The 15,862-nt window shown below is 35.2% G+C and overlaps 1 protein-coding gene across 1 annotated transcript in view; it reads left to right on the plus strand.

The window, feature by feature from the left end:
- The first annotated feature begins 10,860 nt into the window (after positions 1-10,860).
- The window catches only part of LOC121999750 (histone-lysine N-methyltransferase EZ1-like), a 30,971-nt gene continuing 25,969 nt past the window's right edge, over positions 10,861-15,862 (plus strand). Inside the window, exon 1 of the mRNA XM_042554390.1 lies at positions 10,861-11,196. Within this exon, the coding sequence (XP_042410324.1) occupies positions 11,143-11,196 (54 nt within the window). The 5' untranslated portion in view covers positions 10,861-11,142. The remainder of the gene's footprint in view (positions 11,197-15,862) is intronic.

Consider the following 15,862-nt stretch of genomic DNA (forward strand, 5'->3'; position numbering starts at 1 on the left):
TCCCGCCGGCCAGACGAACGCCCCGGCCTGTGGTCGGTGAAGAAGGACAAGAACATCTTATGACAGCTGTCAAGTCCTATGGCTAGGCCATACTCCAAGTCTGACAACGAGGTGTTTTGTTATCCCATCGAAGACGTGCTTGGACTGTAGCAGTATGACATCAGGTAAGCTTTCTAACCGACACATACCGAGGTATGGGCTGCGGACACGTATGCGCCTCGGTGGACGTGCAGGAGCTCTTTCACCGCTCTATATAAAGAGCCTTATACTTCGCCGGAGGTACGCGTGGGACACCTTTGGAGCCACTTTTTCCACTACTTGCTTGCCTGACTTGAGCGTCGGAGGGTCGCCGCCGGGAACCCCTTCCCGGCCCGACTTCTATGCAGGTTCGCCGGAGGTTCGTGCAACCAGTCGAAGATTCACGTCAGCAGCCGGGGAGCGCCACGTGCCCAGCGTCCGTTGATTCTGCATTCGGACAGGATCAACCTTGTTAACAAGCATTATATATGGTTGAGTCTAAGTTAAGTAATTTTAATAAGCCACTAGCTAATTCATTTAATTTGTTTATGTTTCTGAAATTTGTGTGTGATATTTTTCTATATCATAACCAAGTTTCTTCTTTTTTTGTCAAATAACACTTAACTGAAGAAGTGATTAAGTTAATTGCATAGATTTGTCTTTTCTAAATCCTTTTAGACTGATGGTAGGATTATCTAAGTGTTTGATTAAGCATTCTGTAGATAATAATTTAACCTTATACCTAGTGTCACACAATTGACTTATACTTAGAAGATTATATTTAAATTTTTAAACAAGTAAAACATTTATAATAATGAAATCTATTTTTAATTCAATGTTACCTATACCGATTACCTTGAGTTTGTCATTGTTTCTAAAGGCAACTGTTCCTAGACTCTTGTAGGTAAGTTGGGTGAACTTGGTGTGATCTCGAGTCATATGCTTGGAGCAACCACTGTCCAAAATCCACCTGGTTTCCTATAATAGGTAGGAGTTAAAGTTAGTCTAACTTTATTCTTTTAAAATCATTTTTAAGGTTGATCATTTTATGTGAGAATGTGAGTTAATTTTCACGCACACAGAAGTTAAAATAAATTTTTAAGTTAAAAAAAATTAAGTTAATAAATGTTTAAGTTAAAAAAATTTAAGTTTAATTTTTTAAATAATTTTTTAAGTTAATTTTTAAACTAAATTTTTAAGTTAAAAAAAATTAAGTTAATTTTTTAAAATAAAATTTTAAGTTAAAAAAATTTAATTTAATTTTTAAAATAAATTTTTAAGTTAAAAATTAAGTTAATTTTTTTAAAAAAACATTTAAGTTAAAAAAAAATTAAGTTAATTTTTTTTAAAAAAAATAAGTTAATTTTTAAAATAAATTTTTAAGTTAAAAAAAAATTAAGTTAATTTTTTAAAATAAATTTTTAAGTTAAAAAAATTTAAGTTATTTTTTAAAATAAATTTTTAAGTTAAAAAAATTTAAGTTAATTTTTAAAAATAAAATTTTAAGTTAAAAAAAAATTAAGTTAATTTTTTAAAATAAATTTTTAAGTTAAAAATTAAGTTAATTTTTTTAAAAAAACATTTAAGTTAAAAAAAAATTAAGTTAATTTTTTTTAAAAAAAATAAGTTAATTTTTAAAATAAATTTTTAAGTTAAAAAAAAATTAAGTTAATTTTTTAAAATAAATTTTTAAGTTCAAAAAATTTAAGTTATTTTTTAAAATAAATTTTTAAGTTAAAAAAATTTAAGTTAATTTTTAAAAATAAAATTTTAAGTTAAAAAAAAATTAAGTTAATTTTTTAAAATAAATTTTTAAGTTAATTTTTTAAAATAAATTTTTAAGTTAAAAAAATTTAAGTTAATTTTTTTAAATAAATTTTTAAGTTAAAAAAAAATTTAAGTTAATTTTTAAAATAAAATTTTAAGTTAAAAAAAATAAATTAATTTTTTAAAATAAATTTTTAAGTAAAAAAATTTAAGTTAATTTTTTAAAATAAATTTTTAAGTTAATTTTTTAAATGATTTTTTAAGTTAAAAAAATTAAGTTTTTTTAAAATAAAATTTTAAGTTAAAAAATTTAAGTTAATTTTTAAAATAAATTTTTAAGTAAAAAAAATTAAGTTTAATTTTAATTTAATTGATTTTAATTTTAATTTAAGTCCTTAGTCATCTCACCCGATCTATGTTTTCAATCAGGGAATCCTATAATTTTTTAAGATGAATTAGGTTCAATTTTAGGGTTTGGTTTTAACTTGTGTTAGATTTAGGTTTAGCTTTGGGTTCAATAGATAGATATTCTCTAGATAAACTTCTGGGCTATGGTGAGTCACTTGGACATCATTAAAGTAACCATGCCTTCGGGGTTTTCCAAATAGTCTTATCCACTGAACTTAATATAAAACCTTAGTCTAACTGGTTATGATTCATAAAGGGTAGCTTCGGTCAGTTCCACTTAGCCAAATGCGCCAGGTCGAAACCATATATTCCTAGACATGCATAGACTAAGCTTCCCAACGTACTATCATCCAAAATTTCACCAGTACCATTTTTCAAGTTAAACTTGAATCTCTTTCTAATTAGTCCTTGAGTACCCTGCCAGGTAGATTAGTTTGGGTTACCCTTCCGAGTAAGTTAGTTTTGGAGGTGTCAGCTATTCTGGAGCCTCCCCCTGAATTATTGGCCTTTTTTAATTTTTCGTTCTAGGTTTATGTCTATTTCTTTTATAGTTATAATTTACTTGATGATTGTCTAAGTTTGGGTGAGTTTTAAAATATTTAGATTTTGAGTTTTTTTGTCTAGGTTTGTATTGTGGTTTTTGATTTGGTTTATTTGACTTTATGTAATATATTTTATTTTTAGGTATGTAATATTGGTTAAGTCCTACTTGCGTGGTTAAGCACGCTTTTTGAACCCGAGCTTTTATTATTGGTTTGTGTTGGGTTATTAATAAATTAAATATTTTATTTGAACTTGACTTATAGCCAAGTCCGGTTTTGTTGTAACTTGTTTTTTGATTATTTAAGATTAAGTCTAAATTTTTTGATCTTGTAGCAATTTTTTCTAACATACCTTTTAAATTGTTAATTTCTAATTTTGATGATGAATTCTCCTCCTCAAGTGTTAGATCTTGAGTTGGTTTGTTATTTGTGATTTGTTTCTTGAGGTTTTGATTTTCCTCAAGGAGCAATTTATTTTCTTTTTTAATTTTCATTAATTTATTATTTAAACATGAAAAAATTTTAAAAAACTTTTTGTTCAAATTAAAGTATACCTTTTCGGAACCTTCGGGAACGAGTACGGACTCGTGGCTCGATTCGGGTTCGAACCTGTCTTCCGATTCGTCCTCCGACTCTACTTCGCGGGCCATCAGCGCGAGGTAACTCTGGTTCTTCTGATCTTCGTCCTCCGATTCTTCCGAAGACGAGTCGTCCCACGTTGCTTTGAGGGCCTTCTTTTTGGTCGATTTCGTTTTGTCGTTCTTCGATCTCGGATACTTATTCTTGTAGTGCCCCTTTTTGTTACATCAGAAGCACGTCACGTTCCTCGATTCGGTTGGAGTGTTGATCTTCTGAAGATCTTTCTTGCTGAAGCTCCTTTTTTTCCTGGTGAACATCTTCCTTACCAGGTTCACCAGGTGCTCTTCATCTTTGGAGTTCTGGTTAGAATTTTCTTCAGGTTCAGTCTTGTTCTTCTTTTCCTTGGAGGAACCTGTAAGCAAAGCTATACCTTTCTCGGATCCAGCATTAGTTTATTCGTGTAGTTCTAATTCACAAAAAAATTCATCTAATTTTAGTTTAGATAAGTTTTTAGAAATTTTGTAGGCATCGACGATGGACGCCCACAAACTATTACGTGGGAATGCGTTTAACGCGTACCTTATCAAGTCTCGGTTATCCATCTGGTGGCCTATCGCGTGAAGCCCGTTGAGGATGTCCTTGATCCTCGCGTGAAGCTGACTCACCGTTTCTCCTTCCTTTGCGTCATTGGTTCCTTCGTGTAGCTCGATTAGTTTGTCCCAGAGTTCTTTAGTGTTCTGTTGTGGTCCTACCCGGTTCAGCTCTTCCCTCATTAGTCCACATTGTAGCGTGTTGATCTCCTTGTTCTCCGTTGACGCTTTCTTCTTAATGTCTAACGCCCATTGTTCTGGATCAAGCAAATTTCCGGAGTTGTCAACTGGCGGTTTGTAGGCTTTTGTGACGCTAAGCCACTGGTCGAAATCCGTCTTGAGATACACCTCCCGGGCGCCCGGACCCAAGTTTTCCAGCAGACTCCTTCCTGCAAGAAACACGTTAGTCCGAGGCAATTATACCCTGCAAAACAGATTATTAGCACAATTCATTGTTTAATATAAATGAGTATGACTTAGATTCCGTCTTTCCGAGACCGAAATCTAGTCACGATTTCAACTTAGATTTCTGAAATAGATCTAAGTTGGATCGACGCCTAAATTCCCTTCCCGGAACACGTCCTCACAGTTACTTCCCTCCAGTGACTTACCTTTACTTACCTTCCAGACGTCCGGTCAACCCTTCGACCCGTCTGGACTTTACGCCAGCTATCCGGTCAGCCCGTCGACCTAGCTGGATTTCGTGTCAAACGTCTGGTCAGCCCGTCGACCCGTTTGGACTTCGTGTCAGCTATACGGTAGACCTGTTGACCTAGCTGGGCTTCGTGCCAGGCATCAGGTCAGCCCGTCGACCTGTCTGGACTTCTCCTGCACACTCGGTCAGAGTGTTAGATCAACAACAAAACTAACTTAACCTATTTTGTCATTCATCAAAACTTGGATTAAACCGTTAGTGCTAACTGCACCAACAGTGTGAATATCGATCGAAAATGTTTAAGTAAGTACACAGCGGAAAGACGAAAACACAACGCTAACACGAACCGTTTTACTTAGTTCAGAGCCTTGGTCGACTCCTACTCCAAGGGTCGCGCTCGTTGAGTGTTTTCGTTGGGCAATTACTAATAATTCGTAAAGTTATTACAAAAACTAAGTACTGGAATTATTAGAAAGGAATACCGACAACACTGAAAAAAAAAACTTGAGTCGCTTGTTGTCGGAGTAGCTTCGCAGAGAGCACAACACGATAGAGCAAGCGTTGGAAGATCTTGTTGTTAATTGTTCTTTGCTCTAGGGCTCACCCTCCTTATATAGGATGCTCTGGGCGCCTGGATCCCTTCCGAGAGACTGGAGTGTGACATAGCTCAACCAACCATGAAGCTCCATATGTCGAAGCGCGATAAGGATGACTTTTGCATTCCGGGTACCCCGATCCTTTCCGGGTGCTCGGACATCTGTTTTCCAGCAGCTTCAACTCCTTGTAAGAAAACCATAGTCCGAAGCACAAATGCAAATTATATATTCTGCAAAATAAAGTGTTAGCACAATTTTTATAATTAAACAGGAGTATTAATTAGATTTCATCTCACCGAGATCGGAATCTAGTCAAGATCTCAACTTAGAGTTTCGAAATGGTTCTAAGTTGGATCGGCGCCTAAGTTCCCTTCCCGGGAACGCGTCCTCACAGTCACTCCCCTCTAGTGACTTACCTCAACTTACCTACCAAACGTCCGGTCAGCCCTTCGACTCGTCTGGACTTCGTACCAGCTATCAAGTCAGCCCCGTCGACCTAGCTGGACTTCATGCCAGACGTTAGGTCAGCCCGTCGACCCGTCTGGACTTCGTGCTAGCTATTCGATTGGCCCGTCGACCTAGCTGGGCTTCGTGCCAGACATCTGGTTAGCCCGTCGACCTATCTGGACTTCGTGCCAGCTATCTGATCGACCCGTCGACCTAGCTGGGCTTCTTCTGCACACTTGGTTTAAGTGTTATATTACAATGAAACTAACTTAATCTGTCATTCATCAAAACTTGAGTTAGACCGTTAGTACTAACCGTACCAACAGTTGTCAAATGTAACCGACCCTAAGTTCTTGAGTTTTAGCTTAGTGAACTTCAATCTGTCTCCACACATGTGTCTAAAGCATCCGTTATCCAATATACATTGATCCAAATCATTATGTCCCTACATATAAAGTATTTGATTTGAATCCAATTTAAATGGATTATAAGATAGATTGATTGAATTCGACCTCTTATATTCCATTTTACCCAATCTAAATTTTCAATCATTTTATACTTATGTGGCAAAAAAGGCGATTCGCTCGCCCCCAGCGCCCCCGCCAACCCGTCCCTAGGTCAACACGGAGGAGGTAAATCACGGGTGACTACTAGCCATTAGTGCAAACGGTCAAGACATGGGGGAGGTTATGCTCGGTCACGCCGAGTTTCGACCCCAAGACCTCATGTGGCAGCACCCCATGTCTTAACCATCGCAGGTTTGATGTTTGATTGAGGTTTTAATTTAAGGTTCATTAGGTTAAGTGAGTTAGATTTAGGTTTAATTAGATTAATTTTGGTTTAATTAGATTAATTAGATTTAATTTTGTTTTGTTTAATTAGATTTAATTCTATTTGGTTCAATTAGATTTAATTTGATTAAATTAGACTTAATTTTGTTTGATTTTAATTATATTTAATTAGATCAAATTAATTTTATTTGATTTAATCAGATTTAATTATGTTTGGTTTTAATTATATTAAATTAATTTTGTTTGGTTTAATTGGATTTAATTGTGTTTGGTTTTAATTAGATTAAATTAATTTTATTTGGTTTAATTGGATTTAATTGTGTTTGGTTGGGTTAAACTAATTTTCAATTTTAACCTAAATTCATCTCACCATTTTTTAGATTTTCAATCAGGGAACCTTAAAATTTTTCTGAGATAATTAATTTTATCTTTGATTTAAGTTGAAGTTTATAGATTTATTTACATTTGAGTTAGATTAATGTTTGACAGTTAGTTAGTTAAATATCCATTTTAATAATAGACTTTCAGACTGTGGTGAGACATGCGGCCTTCTTGAGTATTGGAGCAATAGTCACTTCTAGATAAAGTCTTTTAAATAAATTGAACCTTTAACTTTCTTTTTGAGAATCCTTGATTTAACTAATCAAGTGTCGATTAAGCGAAATCTTTATCTATCTTAATCAAAACATAAATAATGAAAGCAGTAAATTAAATATCAAATAAATCTATCTAATAATGAAGATGGTCTTTTTATTAGCCCGTAAATCATAGGCTCGATAATGTCTATCAAGATAGTGGATTTAATCCTTGTGAATCCAATATTGATCAAGTCCAACTTGATTAATCAAGTTAGACTTAGGGGCCCATGCTTGGACTACTTTTTTATTGGTTCAATTAACTAGAGATAGGTAAGATTTAAATTTTTATTTAGCCCTATACCCGAGTCTAGATCGATTGTATACAACTCTTTGTTTTCTAAGAATTATATCAACATTCTTGAACCACAAGGTAAACTGTTCCAATGTGTCATTTAGTTTCTTGACTTGACTTTTCGTGTTGGAATTTTCTTCCTCGTATTGCTGGACTTGAGTTGAAGTTCCAACTTGAATAGGTTCAGTCAAGGGACTTAGGTTAGTCGCTTCCTTAAAGGCTGTTATCTCCTTTTGAAGTGACTTGATCCGAATATTGGACTTAGCTAATTTATACATTAAATAATTTATCAAATTATGCAACTTATCTATTTGAGGGAAACTTACCGTGTTGTTTGTCCCTTGAAAAACGGATATAGATCCGTGACTTCTCTTAGACTCGGCTTTTGATTTGCTCTCAGTTTCAGACTCGACAACTTGTTCTGGGTTGGAAGTGTGAGGAAGCTTATATTCTCATGATCTTCCTCGGAGCCTTCTGATGAAGACTCGTCCCACGTCGCTTGTAGTGCTTTCTTCCTCCGTTGCTTCGTGGCTTCCTTTTGACTCGGACAATCAGCCTTGATGTGCCTTTTTTTGTTGTAACCATAGTAGGTAACTTTTGACTTGATCTTGGTATTCGAGTTTGGACTCGACTGCTTTGTCTTTGATTAAATCATTTTTTTATTTCTCGTTTAGTGAACCCCTTCTTTTTCTTGTACAGTTTTCGGACAAGGTTCACATGCTCGGCGGTGATTTCATCGTCGTCTTCTGAGTCCTATTCGCCTTCAGACTCGGGTTCAGTTCAGTGTTTGGTTTTTGGTTCCCTTGTTCTACTTGTACCTATAACCAAAGCAATACCTTTATCGACCGACAGTTCATTAGTCTATTTATGTAATTTAAATTTCGAGAATAACTCATCTAATCTAATTGCCGAAATATCCTTAGAAACTTTGTAAGCATCCACTATGGATGACTACAAATATTACATGGAAAAGCATTCATCATGTTCCTGATGATGTCGTGGTTCTCCACTCTCTAACTGATTGTGTGCAGTTTGTTGAGAAGATCTTGGATGCGAGCGTAGAGTTGACTTGCTGATTCTCCTTCTTGTATTTTTATGTTATATAATTTATTTAAGATTAAATCGTATTTATTTACCTTTCTGTTGGAGGTCCTTTCGTGTAGTTTGATTAACTTCTCCTATAAGTCCTTTGCACTTGAAAATAAGCTGACTCGGTTCAACTCTTCTTTAGTTAAGTCACATTGGAGAGTCTGCGTGGCCTATGTATCCGCCTCGATCTTCTTCATTAGGTGCGAGTCTCAGTTGTCACATGTCATCAGTTTTCGAGCGACGTCGAGTGGTAGTGCGAAGCCCATTTGGATGATTATCCATATTTTAACTTATGTCTTCAAGTGGTACTCCATCCAGATTTTCCAGTAACCAAAGTTTTCATGGGAGAAGTGAGGTGAACGAGCGGTGTTGTTGCATTCTTGGTGGACCATTTTTTTTAAAAAAAATATCGTATATATTAAAAATAAAAAATGTTTCAAGATTTGGTCTTGGATTAGTAGCGTGTGATAAAAGAAAGTAAATAACTCAAATGGTGTTGCATAAACTTCGAGAAAAAAACTCATTTGCGAAGAAAATGATCGGAAGGGATGATAGTACTAATTTCGATCGACTTCGAAAAATAAAAAAAATAATACCACGAAAAAAATTGCTCGAACAGTGGTTTCACTGATTCAAAGCGACCTCGCTCTGATACTTATTGTAGGATCGAATAGCGCTAATGGCTTTCATATTTGTTTAAAACTCGGAGAGTAAAAAACAGTGGAATAAAGATAGAAGAGAAAGAAAACACAATGCTAATACAACTAAGTTTTACTTGGTTTGAAGCATATGACGACTCCTACTCCAAGACACACACGTGAGAGTGCTTTCGTTGGGCAATCATCAATTAATCGAAGAATACAAATACAATTTCAATTGAGTACAAGTAATTTGAACAATAAAAAATACCAATGACTTGGAGAAAGAGATCTTCAGGGTAGTTGTCGTTGGAGTAGCTTTTGGGCGTCGTAGGGACCTTTTCAGAGCAGCGCGCAGGAGTGGAAGTTGTTTCAATTGATAAGTTTGAGCTACTGGTCGAAGCCTCCTTTTATAGCCCCATTCGGCGCCGGATCCCCTCCCGGGTGCCTGGATTATGCTGACATGACGAGTTCTCGTCGAAACTTCATCTTAGAAGTTTATTCACGTTCGAGTGCCTGGACTCCCTCTGGGCATCTAGACCGTTGACATGGGTCAACCAATTTTTGCACTCCAACTCAGCTTAATGATTAGATTTTGCTTGTCCGGGCACCTAGACCAACTCCGAGCATCCGAACCGCCCGAGGGCGCTCCCTTGTCGAAGCTTACCTAGGCTCCTGGAGTAACTCCAGGCACCCAAAGCTGTTCCAGGAGTCCGGACCAACTTTTTCTAGCTTAGTCTTTCTATAAAAAAAAGTCAGCCCAGACAACAGTATATATAGAATAATTTTGACAACCTTTGAACTGTCCGATTCTGACTTTGAGTTTCGCTAAAACTCTAGATAGGACTGATGCCTACTGTTCCCTCTTCGGAGAATGCGTCCTCACCTACTTTTCTCAAGATAATTTACCTTTTGCCAAATTGATCCTCTAGACCATTTGAACTTTTACTTAGCGTTTGAGACATCAGGATTTCACCTAACGTCCTCGACCTTAGGATTTCACCTAACATTCTCGACCCGCCAAGACTCTGCCAATCTCCCGTACCAGGACTTCGTTGTCTAACCACAGTTAGGACTTTTCACTTTTTGCCCAGCCTCAACTAGGACTTTCATTTTACCTAAGATCACTTAGGACTTTTCTATACATTTAGTTCGATTAATAATAACACTCAACTTAAAATACTTTACCATTATCAAAATTTAAATTCGATCGTCTAGTGCTCTATGCATTAACACTCTATATATTTAAGTATAGATGCTAAGTAGAGGCAAATGCCGAGAAGATGCAGAGACATAAATAAGAGGTGAAAGAGGGATGAATGAAGGCAACACCATGGTCGTCCTTCCAACGTGAAATTTATAGCTAAGTGAAGGGGAGAAAATATTGATTTGATTAAAGGCTTGTCCCCACCTATTTCTCTTTCCCCACTTTTCTCTCTCCTATGTGATATGCGAGGTATTTTGGTTTACAAATTACAGTTAGAGAATGATCCATTATCTTTAATTGATAAATTATAATGAATTCTATCTATTTAATAAGATAAAATTTATTATAATAAATTAATGAATGTAATGGATCATCCTCTCATCCTCAATTTATGAACTAAGGATACAAATCTCCTCGGGACTATGCGATGGTTAAGACATGTGATATTGCCACATGAGATTTTGGGGTCAAAATTTAACGTGACTGAGCATAACTTCTCCCATATCTTGACCATTTACACTAATAATTAGTAGTCGTCCGTGATTTACTTTTTGTCACACAAGATATATACACACACAACATACGAAGTTTTTGTCTATGGGCGAGAACGCGGTCACAGGGGACGGCCGCAGCCCATTTGCTGGGCTCTAATTTCCCCCCAAATCCACTTCCCTCATTCGCCTGCCCGCCCCTCTGCGGCGTGCCACAGGTTCAAACTCCGCCCCGCTTCCTCACCAGCAACCCTTTTCTCTCTCATTCTCGCGCCCCGAGGCCTGACATTAGGGTTTCTCCTCCATCCCAACCCCAAATTTCTCCCGCCGACGGATCTACGTTCTGTAGTGATTGCACCGGTCGTTGGCGTTGCTTGGCTTGCTGGAAGCCGCCATGGCTTCCAAAGATTCATCTTCCGCTTCCGCTAAACCCTCGCAGTCTCAGCAGGTTACTATTCTCTTCTCCTCTCCTCGGTATTGGTTCTGCAGTTTGGTGTTTACTACTTTGTGTGCCGAGATCTTTGGTCGCTTGTTTCGAAATCGGTGAGATTTCTAGCTGCATTGCTCTAGCTGATGTTGTTTGCTGCTTGGGTTCTACTATTTTTTTTTTCTTTCCGTAAAATGCCAACGGGAGCAGGTGTAGTGTAGTTGAAGCTAAGCTAGGGTTGTTAATTATGGTCGCCTTTTGATTGAAGTTGGTAAGGCCTTGAGTTGTTTTCTCCTAAAGATAGTTCAATCAATTTGTAGAGGTCCATAAGAAGAGCACCCGACTTTGTCCAAGCATATTTATCCAATAAAGGAAAAACCAACTGCTAGCTCAACTAACTTCTCTTGCTCATAATCAGTTCAAACTTGCCTGAATAAATAAAATGTTTTTTATTTATGAACTTTTAGGCATACTATAAATAATTTCAAACAAATAATTTATATGTATAACTTAGTTATACATATTTATTTGTTTTCACGTGTAATAATTTTATAGTTTAACCACGATGAAATATATTTAACCTTAACTATATTTCATTTAATATGTGTAATCATGAATAGTCATTGGCTCAACAAGCAGTATATAATAGTCCATACTTTCTACCTATGGATAGTTTCTAGCTATGGATAGAAAAGTATTCTATATACTTTTTGCAAATCTGGGATAAGGGTAAAGTTCAGTAAGGATCAAATTTATTTACCTCAATATTCTATCACTATCATATGAATTTATTAACAAATTTAGAAACATTATTTAAAACTATTTGTTAATGTGTATGGAAGTGATGCAAAAATTTCAATATTTAATTTATGAATGAAACTTTGCATGTGTGTATATATATAAGCAAACTTGTAAATGAGCTTTGTCTTGTGAAATGTCCATGAATATTTAATGAGTTTTGTTCACAAATCACAAGTAGTGCTTATGAAGAGTTTACGAATCTGCTCATGAACATTAAGTGGCCGAATTTAATAATGTTCATGCTCAGCTAGGTTATTAATCCAGCCCCAAATGGTTATGCTTCTTTGCCCATTGTTTCCAAGGAACCTAAACTAATCCTTACAGAGTCAAACATCAATATAATTCATGAAGTTTTTGTTTCTTTGAAGCCCCAAATTAGGCTACTGATTTTCATCTCCACATTGTGGAAGAGATACAATTACTGCCATCTTGAAAAGTATGTATCTGTTATCATATACGGTTATTTTGTTATGAATAATCTTTTTCTCATAAAGCTGAGTTTATTCAGTGATTCCAAGTTAGCTACAAGGTGATTATGTTCTTCAAATTTTCAAGCTAGTTATAATATGTCTTTTCTAAGGTCATTGCAAGTCATTGATGATTTTATGAACTCACAATACTTCAGTGTTTATTAAAATATTCAAGGTTTAAAACATGTGGTTGTGTGATATTAAATACCTTTTTAGTAGTTATTAGCATTGACATACTTCAATGCTTTGCATCCCTCAAATGCTTCATGCCATCTTTCTCTGATTTTCATAGACCTTGATCTATCGAGTAACCAATACATTTGCCCATGCCAGGTTTCAATATATATCTTGATCAAGTGTTGCACAACTTTGTACACATTAAATATGAATATGATTCTAACTTAAACTATTTTCTTAAACATCAAAACTCAGTGATGGATCCTTATCACAGGAGGTTCAACAGAAAGTATCAATAAATAACCCAAAAAATGTAAATGATAATAACAACCACACAATACTAAATGACTAGGAGAATGATGGGTCTTACCACTGTATTGAACACATCCATCACCATGTGCAATCTTCAGAGTGTCTCAACTCAAAACGAAACAATCAAAAATATGAAAAAAAGTTGCTATATTTCCTAACAAAACTACCAGTAACTTAGATGACTTGCATGACTTTAAACCAATGACACAATTTTATCTCCATCTCTGAATCTTCTATTGCCCTGTGCTTCCTCCCACATATAGACATGGATGCAACAATAAAATGACAACAACCAGTGTATTAGTTTAAGTCAATGATGCTTTCTTTCAAGTAATACAAATAATCCTAGCAATTCAACGACCAAGTAATGAGCTGAGCCATGATTTAACAACTTGCATATGACCAAGGCATAATTCCAGAGGTATAAAATATGTAAACAATAAAACTGATAACTAGTTAGCTTAATTAGATGTAATTTGGCTAAACATTAAGATTATTTTATTCAAGGCTCAAAATCTTTAGCTGTGTCGGAGTTTAGTTTTTTGATTGAAGTGATATTGTTTTTGGTATTATGTTAACGTATCGATGTATGGTGTCAGTGACAAATTAGAGGTAGAAGGAGGAAAAAAATAAAAAATAAGGTAAAGCAACTAGTTTAAATAATTCAATTGGTGCAGATTTATAGTATAGAGTTTTGGTAATTTATCGAAATAATATGTTTTGACAATGCTGCCAAGTTTGGCACAAGATTGTAAACTATGATTTCATTTGTACTTTTCAATCATTAAGAAATTCCCTATTGAACAATGATAAAACAATAATAATAATTATAGTATAAAAACATAAACATGGGGCTAAATGCTTCAACTTATGCATACTACACAGATGCCAAAAATATATTAATAAGGTTGACATGAAAATAATATAAGGTTGACGCCATTTACGAACTTAAGTTGACGACATTAATGTATTTAGGTTGAATTTAGGCAAACATCATGAATGAGATAAGGTCAATGCCTTTATGTATTAGGGTGACATCCATAATTCACAATAGATAGACACTATCATGTTAATTTTTTACCATACAAGTACATTAATTAAAAATTTACCTCAACCAATCGACTACGCCCAACTTATTGTAGGGCTTGAGGGCATTTCTTATTTGTCTTAAATGCAATACCTCCTATATATAAGAAATTCTATGCACTATTCCTCTCCAATTTAGTACAACCATTCTATTAATTGTACAGCCATTAAATTGTTATCAGTAACTTCTAAGTTGAAAGAAAATACTCATTATAAGAACTAGACGACCTAAACTAGCCTCTATCATGATGACCTCATATCTATACAAGATTGGTCCTTCCATCAAAAAGTGGCTTCCTCTTTTGGCATTTTCAGATATTGAGGGCATTGAGGTTTCCACTAACATAAGAGCCAAACTCCTATCCTTAGAATTCCACACATTCATCTTAGGGTTCAAATAAATCTCGACAAGCATGAAAACTTAGATTTAAAGTCTTATCCAATCAAAACCTAGACTTTTATTGAAGGATAAGAAGAGGAGAGGGAGTCTACAACTTGTTCTAAAGGCTTTCATTGACCATGGAAGAAGGTAAGGGAAAGGTGTATAGAAGAAGAGAGAGATGGGTGTTTCAACTAAAAGAGAGGGAAGGGTTTCAACACCCTGAGGAAGATTTAGTTTCTCTCCTCACGCATATCCATTTGAATTGCCCCTACTCTTAAGTGGGGAATTATTCCATTAAGGCGCATTTTACATACATAATCATGATTTTTATTCGTAAAAACACAATTACGCACCCTCTAATTTAGTAAAACTTCTATTAGCCCTCCTATACTAAATGAAATGAATCCAATTCTTTCGCCAAATTGGCTAGAGTAAAGCAAATTCACATATAAAGCCCACGATAACCTTTTATAAATCGTAATCATGAGCTAAACACTTCAATAAGATCACGCTCACCATGGTCAAACAAATCAATGCTCTACTATGCTTGCCTATAGGGTTTCTTCACTTCTTTATTGTAATTTCCATGCTTGTTAGATACAACCCAAATCACTTGATCACTCATTCCTTGTTATCATCCATTTGCTTGCGTTCATATTCACTATGAAATTGAGTAGATGAAATGCATGAATGTTTTGATCAAGGATTAAAGTGTTGAGCTATGCTTGTCTGCACAAACGGAAATTGTTCTGTCCTCTAATTGGAACGCAAGATGATATTAGCACAACAAGATGACATTAGAGCTCTAATAGTGGCAGTTGTATGCGGTGGAAATAAAGGGACAAGAGGAACAGAGAGAGTAGGAGAGAGAAGGGGTGATGGAGGAGAGGGGAGAAAAGAATTGGGGGTCAATAACAGGTAGGCTGCTAGTAGTGGGCGGTTGGAGGCAAGTGACAAGCTAGCAAAAGGGCAAGGAGAGGAGAGTACAAGAGAGAAATTAAATACCTACTTTTTAAAAATTTCTCTAATCTAATTAAACATTATCATGTTTGACTATCATACATATATAAATTTGGTTTGGGCTTGAATTGATTAAAATAAATCTAAATTAAACTCATTTTAAACCCACATGATTCCAATCACCTATGTTTACTTGATGGGTTCCATTCAACCCAAATATTTAGGGGGCGTTTGGTTTAGGGAAATAAGAGTGGGGAATGAGAATAACAATCATTGATTGCCATTGTTGATGTTTGGATTATAGGAATGAAAATACAAATAAGGGAATGAATCCTTATAATTGGATAATGACTCATTCCCATGTCTCCCCCTTTCAATGAGTCATTACTCTATTTTCAACAATCAAAATATTCCCTTATTCCAAAAATACCCTTGACCCAAAATTAAAATTTTTTCCCTTAATATCAAATATCAAAATATATTTATTTAATTTTTCTCT

This window comes from Zingiber officinale, chromosome 7A (genome assembly GCF_018446385.1).
Source record: "Zingiber officinale cultivar Zhangliang chromosome 7A, Zo_v1.1, whole genome shotgun sequence".
NCBI classification, from domain to species: domain Eukaryota; kingdom Viridiplantae; phylum Streptophyta; class Magnoliopsida; order Zingiberales; family Zingiberaceae; genus Zingiber; species Zingiber officinale.